This window comes from Phascolarctos cinereus, unplaced genomic scaffold, assembly GCF_003287225.1.
Source record: "Phascolarctos cinereus isolate Bilbo 61053 unplaced genomic scaffold, phaCin_HiC Scaffold_8;HRSCAF=390, whole genome shotgun sequence".
Taxonomy (NCBI): domain Eukaryota; kingdom Metazoa; phylum Chordata; class Mammalia; order Diprotodontia; family Phascolarctidae; genus Phascolarctos; species Phascolarctos cinereus.
In genome coordinates this window covers 22,257,602-22,267,470 of record NW_027556291.1, presented here as the reverse complement: position 1 = coordinate 22,267,470, position 9,869 = coordinate 22,257,602, and the positions used below count along the sequence as shown (strand labels likewise).

The 9,869-nt window shown below is 36.4% G+C and overlaps 1 protein-coding gene across 2 annotated transcripts in view; it reads right to left on the bottom strand.

Annotated features, from left to right (window-relative positions):
• Window positions 1-1,025: 1,025 nt before the first annotated feature.
• The window catches only part of RPS6KA6 (ribosomal protein S6 kinase A6), a 109,806-nt gene continuing 100,962 nt past the window's right edge, over window positions 1,026-9,869 (bottom strand). For both annotated transcript variants that reach the window (XM_020964555.2, XM_020964557.2), the window contains exon 22: window positions 1,026-7,103. In XM_020964555.2, the coding sequence (XP_020820214.2) occupies window positions 6,978-7,103 (126 nt within the window). In that variant the 3' untranslated portion in view covers window positions 1,026-6,977. The remainder of the gene's footprint in view (window positions 7,104-9,869) is intronic.

Sequence of the window (9,869 nt, the reverse complement as noted above, 5' to 3'; positions counted from 1 at the left end):
ACAGCTGTTTACCTTGAACTGAGTTGAGAGAAGCATAAGTGGTGTATGTAACCACAAACATCTGTTACTGATTTTTTTGGTGTTTTAATTTTTTTGGAAAGGTTGGGTGTGTAGGGGAAGGAATGCTATAGAGGACCTTCTTCATTCTCTAGGGATTCTTTATATACAACTGCAGATCATAGGGCACCACAATCTCCAAAGAATTAAAATTATGGGTCATCCAAAGGGCAATGGAGAAGATATGGTGGCTGTGAGTAGGCTACAGCACATTACCAACAATGACTCACACACACAAGGGCCATAAAATCCATCATCCAGAAAATGCACAATCAAAAAGGTGTCAAATCAGGAATAAGTTATGAACAGTCTGAGTATTGCACTGATGCCCACAGACTACTCAAGGATGCAGAGGAAGGCCCGCAGCACACTGGGCATATCCTTCACAGAGGATTTATGGGAAGGCATGAAGAACTGTACGGGATAAGAAGGCCAACACAGGTGGTGTTCCGCCCCACTGTAGAGAGTACTCACACTGAGATCACAGATCCAATGAAGCCGAGAATTCCAAGATTCCTAGCGAACGCAATGCAAATTCTTCACTATTAACTTAGCCTCCAAGGAAGGCTCAATTTCTCTAAGGCTACTTGATTCAAAGCTTTAAAGAATATGAACCAATGCCTCCACATTATCTTAATTAGTAATTACCAGCCCGGCAACATGACGTCACATCAATACACCCCACCCCCCCCATCTGACTCCTAAACATTTTTATAGGCTCTCATGCTCAAAACTCAGTAATTTGAGTTTTCTCGCTTTACAAATAAAAAGAAACCACTGGAATGATCTTAGAGTAGAAAGACCTTAAAAAATGAGAGTAAATAGATATATTCTGAAACACTTTCACAAGTGGATTTTGAACACAGAGTAAAGGTAGATGAACCATACAATGAGCAGTACAAGGTTAATAAAAACAGCAGTCTCAAAGTTTTATACCCATACACCCATAAATGATCAAGTGTGGTCAATTATAAGGTATTATAAAGTTGCAGCCTTTTTATTCTAGTACCCAGAGAATGCCAGTTATTGAACATGGTATCTCCATAATTGTTGATCACAGAGTTTCAACAAGAACAAAAATAAATACAATTTCTATGTTGTCTTTGGCATGTTGTAGATTCAAAGTGAGAGCTGTTTATCAGCAGCACTGCACAAGGAAACACAAACTGTAGAATGTACTACTGGAGTCAGCCTTACAAGGAGAAGAATGTAGTACAATGCAAACTTGAATGTCAACATGTACAGTGTTTTAAAGAAAACATTTAAAAATTAAGCAAAATAAATATGATATAAACTCCATCATATATTTATAGAAGGAAATAAGAACTACAATATCTAAACACTGGGGACCTTTTATTCCATAGCAGTTTTTAAGTACCATAGCATGTACATTAAATTGCATACAACTTCCACGTAATGCCCTTTTCTGTATTGAGAATTGCAGTACGAACATGCCAGTACAATACCTAGTCGAATCAGAGCATCAGTGCAAAAATGCCAAAGTGCTTGAGAAATGTCAACAAAGCAACATAGAGATCCTCACATAACTAATGTGGTTAGAGAGCCTACTGAACTCACAGATAACAGAATGCTCCTCTGGCAAAGAACACATTCTCCTTAAACTTTTGTACTCTGGGGGTTTAGCTGAAAAGTCATTTTTGTTTTGGAAAGGTCAGCATGAACACATTTAATAGAAGGGTAAAGATAATGCATGTAACATCCTTAAAATCTGTTTCTGTGGAGAACTGTTTTCATCAATTTTAGGCGCTCAATAACGATTTGCTGAACTTGGGTGAATTCCTGAGGTTTAAAAACAATTAGATGTCACACAATGCATGAAATTTACACTTTCGTTCAACTTTTTTTTTTTTTAAAGCACACAGTAACTCGGGAAGGATGACTTGAGAAAAGAAATTCAAATATTCGGAACACAATCTAAGTAACACTAACATAGAGGGTAGAAAGAGGCAATTACATCTGAAAGGCCATAGTATATGACAAATACTTGATTTTAAGATGTTAATACACATTAGCAGGTAGTACAATGCCTACTAGTATGGCATCACACAATTAGCTACTTAATAAATGTCTTCGAATAGTGAATTAGTTCATGTAATTAGACAACTAGAAGAAACCTAGTCACCAAAATAAGCCTTGTGTGTGTTTGTTTGCATATGTGTCTGTCTCTCGGGGTTGGTGAGCTTAGTACATAATCCTAAATAGGGCATTACATAAATATTTATAAGCATTTAGCTAAAAAACTGCTTTCTCTCCAGTAAGCTAGAAGGTGACATCTTGCATATATGATGTAAGCAAACTTAAATTTTGGAGGATTGTGTTTTTGTCTTTAATTGAGTTTTGTTGCAACTCTTGGGAATCTTATGATATGAAGTTGAAGTGTCAGTATCTACATTCAGGAAACACTACTTCTTTAATATCCATGGGAATTAGTAACCCAGTGGAATTCAGGTGATCAGTGTCATAGGATGTTGTCAAACATCATCACTTTATGTTTTAATTACATAATGTACTTTAATAAAATACAGTAACACTAAACCAGAAACAGTGCATCCTCAAAAGTAGGGTGTGGGTTAACATTCTCCTGTATGAGATGGCAAGCACCACGACACATACACACATATGTATATATATAATATGTAATTAAATGTGACATTTAATTATATATAATATATATATATAAAATCATAAATATATATGCATATATAGAGAATTATTCCACAAATGCACGAATCGACTGAAATTTAGGATGCATTTTTAAATGGTAGTTGGTCCACCTAGGTTTAGTATTGCTTGCAACCTTACTGAAAAAGTACTATCATAACAGGACCTCTATGTCCCAAAGACTAGCTTAGTGGACAGGGCACTACACTTGAGAAAATAATAAAATGAGAGCCCACACTTAGAACACTAAAGTTTAAAAAACACTTCCGGATCCACTGTGTCATAACTTCTCAGGCCTATTTGTAAAATAAGGACAATTTGGCAGGAAGCATTGTAAGGAATTAGAACACAAGATATCTTCAACTTGTATTTCTCCAATCACAGAAAGCTTTCAAATAATCCATAGGTTCCAAAGTAGAAGAAGGGATGAAACTGAGAAAAGCAAAAGCATCGTAGGGCAGCTGACTGAGGGACACACTCTCAGGTAGGGCTGGGCCTTCCCTGTGGGGCAACCCCTCATTTTCATTTTCACTTGAGAGTTAAGTGATCCAATAAGCCTTTATCATTGCAAAATGCAAATTCCTTTGTGAGGGTTAGTCACTCACACATTAATGTGAATTTATTCAATAAGACTGCATTCCTCCCAATACTTGCTGCACAAAGATCAGTAATTTTGACTGACGGGATAGGAGGCAGAAAATTTTGCATCGTGGAACCCTTTTTGGGGGTAACGTAAGCCGAGGTAGGGATATCCCTAGGGAAAACTTTGGGCCACATGAGAACACCAGCAGAGAAGCGCTCAGAGGTGGTTGACAAGTACAGACAGGGAAATGGATGACAAAGATAATCTTTGCAATTTTAAAATTTTGGCCTGGGCTGTAGAGGGGAGGTGCAGGGGCAGGGGAGGGGAGAAGGAAGGACTCTTTGCTTTTGCCTTCTCACTCTGTCACATGGCCTCTACTCCCAGAATGTAGAACTCAAGACTAGTGCTGTAGTCCACCTACATTGAAGGTCAAAGAGGCTTTTGAGAGCTAGCCTGGGCATCTAACCACCATCTAGAGAACACTGTGTTGATGGAAAATGCACTTGAATCTTCAACTACCTTACAAATGAACTTTTGGAAAACAACCTGTTCCTAGGCTGGGGAATACTTGTACATGTGAAAGCTCTATGAGCTCACTGGAAAAAAGCTGCTATCAAATCTATATTTTTACTATGGAAAATGTTTTACTGTTTTGATACCAACCATAATAAAGTATAGGAATTCAATGCATAAGCATTCCTGGGTCTAACAAAATAGGCTGAAGCTTAATCTTCATGGAAGGATAGAAGTTGTCATTTCTCCCCCTCACAAAATGACTACCACCAGCACTAGACTTACATACAATTTAACTTTAAATGTTTTCCTGAGTTTTCTCATGGTAAGATGTGCTTTAGGACTTAAAGATAGTTGTTTTGAGCAAAACTGGTCTTCTCGGTTTGAGAAAGATAAATTAAATGTTTACTCTCTATCTCCCCTCCCACACTCCAGTCATGCAAAACTAAGCCGTCATTAAATACTGCTAAGAACTCCTATTTTTGTTAACTTGAAGAAAAATCCCACAAAAAGGTGAATACATCAAAGATATCGCAAGAGGAACACAGTGAATTTTGTAGAAAGTGAAGATTAGTTCAACAGAAAAACCATGTCCTGTCAAACCCTTGCCACTCAAATGCCTTCTTTCAATTCATATTTCTGGAAATGAATAGATGATATTCCTACTTGGCTTTCCTTCTACAAAATGAGTCCTGTTTTAAATGAAATCTTTTTTTTTTTTGTTTGTTTGTTTTTTGGGTGAGGCAATTGGGATTAAGTGATTTGCCCAGGGTCACACAGCGAGTGTTATGTGTCTGAGGTCACATTTGAACTCAGGACCTCCTGACTCCAGGGCTGGTGCTCTGTCCATTGCACCACCTAGCTGCCCCTTTAAGTGAAATCTTATTTCAGAGTTCATACTGCTAGGCTAGCATGTCTGAATTTACAAGGAAAGTTTTGGTAATCTAACCAGCAGAGAATGCACATCCATCAGGTTATCTTCATGTCCTTTACAAAGCATCAACTGGAAGAATCATAGCAGAGAATCCTTTTGTCTAAAACTGAGTGTGTACCTTAAAAATAGTGGGATTGTATGACATGGTCCTTCTGGATGTGAAATAAAATTTCAGAAAATCACATTTTTTTCCTTTTTCTTTTTAAACAAAAAGAATGTCTATGGAAAACTGGCAAGTTTTACGATCATTTCCATCTCCTTTCCCAATTTTACTTCCCCAAATTTTATTACTAGAGAAATATATATGAAAACAGATCTTTAAAAGTTCTGAAAATCCAATACCCAAACTATGCTTTTGAACTTTTGTTATCAACTTTGAAAAGGACAAGGACCTAACAGGACAAGTAAGATGATGACAAGGTGGGTAATAAGTTGGAAGAGATGAACAGACTGTTGTCACGTGTGAGCACTTCCAGTCACAAAACAAAACAAGAGAAGAAAAAGCCAAAGTGGGACAGGAATAGCCACCAGATAAGACACCAGTATCACTATTTCTAAATGATGTATTCCATGTGGCATTAGATGCTCTTTAATGTCTTTCAAGTATTTCAAATAGACAGTTCAAAATATGAGATACAAACTTTCACACATCACACCCAAGAAACAGATCTTGGTGTACTGGGTATATATCATTTATATAATGAAAAGAATGTTTTCTTTTATTAAATATCAAACCTCCATATCTCCCAACCTAAATGGCATATTTCTGCACGCAGAAATAAATTTCCTGCTCTCAACTGAATAAAATTAACACACACAGCAAACAGTACTCCTAGCACACACAAGTAGTTCACAGATATTCACAAAGCAAAATCTGAATATCCTCCAGTTTACATTCACCTTCTGCCAGTAGTAATAGTAATTATGGCATCACCTGAAAATGTTTCATTTAGTTATTTTTCCAGTATTTAGAGAAAACAATACCTATTACAGAAGTGGTTCTGAATCATAAATTCAATGATCTCAGACCAGTTTGGCTTTTTGATGAAGTCTGATTTTAAAATGTGCTCAAATTTAGGTGTTGACCATTAATGTTATTTCTTATTTAAAATGCTATTCACCCTAATGAATTTAAACTATTACATAATATTTTCTAAAGTTTACTGAAATGCACACTATATCACATGTGCTAAGTGCACAAGTACTACACTAAAATGTCAGTTAGATTACCATACATTTCAGGGGAGATTACCATGGCATACTGCACAAGGCAGTCAGAAAAACAGCAGTGTAATTCATGTGTAAAGGGGGCAGGTAATGATCGACTCTGACTGGTTAAGCTGAAAGAGTGACAGATAACCAAGTCAGTGCCAACATTAGATTCATATTCTCAAAGGTTGAATTCTATTTAATATATTACACCACTGATGATAGACTCGGGGGGGGGGGGGGTGGCGCAGGTGTCTCTGGTTTTCCTAGAAAGCCCCAATTAAATTTAAATTTAACAGAAGTCTGATGGATACCCTTATATTTAGATGAAGTCACTCACTGACTTGACTTTGCTGGATAACATGCACATCTAAACTGCATGCCTTGTCTTAGCCGATCCTTGTGTCAAGGCCTTTGCACCAGGTATGCTGCGAGTTCTCACACTAGCACTAATGCAGTTTGTGCTGGCACCAAATTGCCAAGTCTATACTTTGGCAGCTACAGCAAGTTAAATAGAGCCCACTGATCATGGAAAATGACAAGTTTCTATACTTGTTTAAAATGACACAAACCAAAAAAGGTTTTCTAGCAGGGCTCAACATTAAAAAAAAAATACTGATACTGCTTGGCATTATACTTCTTTATGTGCGACCTGGTCACTGGAAATGATCACTCCAAACCATTTTTTACGAAACCAGAGAAACCATAGTAACACATCCACAGCTGGAACAAACTTCTAAGAAGTCAGTTTGCAGGAATAAATCTTTAGGGTTTCAACATACCCTAGTGTTTAACTTAAACGCACAGACACTGCTGCGAAACAACATCGTATGAATTTTGTGGACCTGTGGTGGTTTTTAAAAATTTTTTTCTAAAAAAAGGACTTATACAGAATTTTCAAGTAGTGTGGCAGAAAACTATATGTATGCCTTCGATCATTGATTAGGTAGAGAGAAGAGAGCCATTCCTCCAATTTTCCCTTCCTCCAGTTTGGCAATCTTACAAGTCTGTGGATGTTAGCTTTTTCATGCTCCTCCGTTGAGCTAAACTCGAAGCACCAACAGGCTCTAAGACGGGCTGAAAGGTCTTGTGATTCAGTGCAGAGTACGTAGCAGCCATTGCTCCCTGAAATAATAGAACAATATCACAATCTGAAAGACTGCTAAGAGAAAGAAGTAACTTCTGCATTAGATCTTCTGCAATATTTAACTGAGAACAACAGCTGTCTTCCCATAGCCCTGGCCTGCTCTTTTCCTTCACCTTCTGCCATCATCCTCAGTGACTCTGACATATGCGTTGGTCCCCCTTCTCACGCAAACTCCACAATTTTTTGGCCAACATCCCCATTCCACTTCAGCTACTCACCAGCAACGGAGGTACCTTCAGTCTCATCATTTCTTTACCTCTGACATCTTGAGGTCTCCAAATCTCCTCTCTAACCACATCTACTGATCTTGGTCTCCCATCTCCCCCATGCCTCTCCAGTCCCTCAACATTGCCCTATTATCAGAATCACCCCTGTTCTGGCTTCACTTAGCTTCCTATTCAACAGCAGCTCCGTAGTTAAATAATGTCAATGATACACTCCTTATCACCTCACAATCCTGTCTTTGACACCTTGCTCTACCACCATCCTTACCTTGCCAATCCAAAACTTTGTTCTTTCTCCTCTCATTCTCCCAAGTGGTGTTGTACAAAGTTCATAAACCTTGCTGGGGCCGTTACAAATTCATGTTAATAACTTCTGATACCAAATACTTGTTTTATCCATATCATCTTCTCCACAGTAGTTATTCCAAACCTGTCCCCAACTCTCCTTAAGAGCCTACTCATGCTCCTCTCACTTTGGGTATAACCTCACCGACTACTCTGAGGAGACCAGCCTCCCTTACCTCTCTCTGTCTCAAAAATTTTAGTTTAGGCAGAATTGTGATTTTTTTTAAAAATTATATAGGCTCTACCCACCCATGAACAATTAATATTTCTCAAATTATTTAAATCTGATTTTATTTGTATAAAAAGTGTTTTATAATTATGTACATGTAGTTCCTGGCTTTGTCTTGGCAGGTATACTCCCAGGTATTTTATACTATTTTTAGTTATTTTAAATGGGGTATCTTAAGAGATAGTTCTATCTCTTCTTGCACGGTTTTGTTGGTGATATACAGAAAGGTTGATGGTTTATTTTCTATCCTGCTACTTTGCTAAAATTATCGTTTCAACTAACTTTTTAATTGAATCTCTAGGATTTTCCAAGTATATCATCATATCATCTGCAAAAAGACATAGTTTTATTATCTCATGTCCATTTGGATTCCTTCAATTTCTCTTTTTCTCTTATTGCTATTGCTTGCATTTTTAATAAAATATTGAAAAATATTGGTGATAATGGGCATCTTTGTTTCACTCCTGATTGGGAAGACTTCTAGTTTGCAAATAATGCTTACTGATGGTTTTAGGTAGATGCTTCTTATCATTTTAAGGAAAAATCCATTTATACATATGTTTTCAAGTGTTTTTAATAGGAATGAGAGTTGTATCTGGTCAAAAGCTGTTTTTCTAATCTTTTGACATAATCATACGATTTTTGTTAAATGGTCACTTACGCTGATAGTTTTTCTAATGTTAAACCATAAATCCCACTTGATCACCATGTATAATCTTTGTGTTATATTGTTGTAGTCTCCTAGCTAGTATTTTATTTAGGATTTTTACATCCCTATTCATTAATAAAATTGGTCTATAATTTTCTTTCTCTGGTTTTTCCTCTCCCTGGTTTAAATATTAGCACCATATTTGTTAATCTTTAAATGTTTGGTAGAACTCACTTGTAAATCCATCTGGTCCTGATGCTTTTTTCTTAGGTAGCTCATTTATGGACTGTTCAATTTCTTTTTCTAAAACAGGTTTATCTAGATATTCTATTTCCTCTTTTGTTAACCTAGGCAGTTATATTTTTGTAAGTATTCTTCTATTCTGTTTAAATTGTTAAATTTATTGGCATATAATTAGGCAAAATAACTCATAATAATTGCTTTGATTCCATCTTCATTAGTGGTCTTCTCTCCTTTTTTAATCATATTATCCAATGGTTTACCTATTTTATTGTTTTTTTTTAATAAAACCAACTTCTAGTTTTATTTATTAATTCAACATTTTTCTTACATTCAATTTTATTAATCTCACTTTTAATTTTTAGGATTTCCAATTTGGTGTTTAGTTGGAGATTTTTAATTTGTTCTTTTTCTAGTCTTTCTAATTGTATACTCAATTTACTGATCTGCTAAAAATGGAAATAATTCAACTTAACTCATAAACAATAGCCTACTATATGAAAAGTAAAGCACATCCTCCTTCTGACATCTATATTTCTGTTAATTTTCCCAAGTCACAGAAGACCCAAACTCCAGTCATCTTTGCTTCCTTCTTCTCCCTTACCCTAACATCTAATCATTTGTCACGTCCTGTCAAATCTACCTCCACAATGTTTCTCAAATCAATTCCTCCCTTTCCATTTCTACTTTTATGACTCTAGTTCAGGCCTTCATCTCATCTGGACCACTGCCATAGCTTCCTTTTTTCCCCAAAGAAAGAAATTATATTGAAATATAGCTATCAAAAAAAAAACCCACCTCATTTTCCAGGTTAAGAACCTAAGCCCTATAGCTAGCTGGTGATGAACTTCTTCAAACTTAATTAGGCTGGTGCTTGGACTGTCTGTTGCCAAGCCTGTACTTGGAACTCTTGAATTGGAATCTAATCTTAAAATACACAAATGGAAATATAATGTCCAAAAGAATTCAATTCAATTCAAACACTTATTAAGCACCTACTATGTGCAGAGAATCAAAAGACGCTGGGAGAGAAACTATAGAACTGGAAGGATGGAAA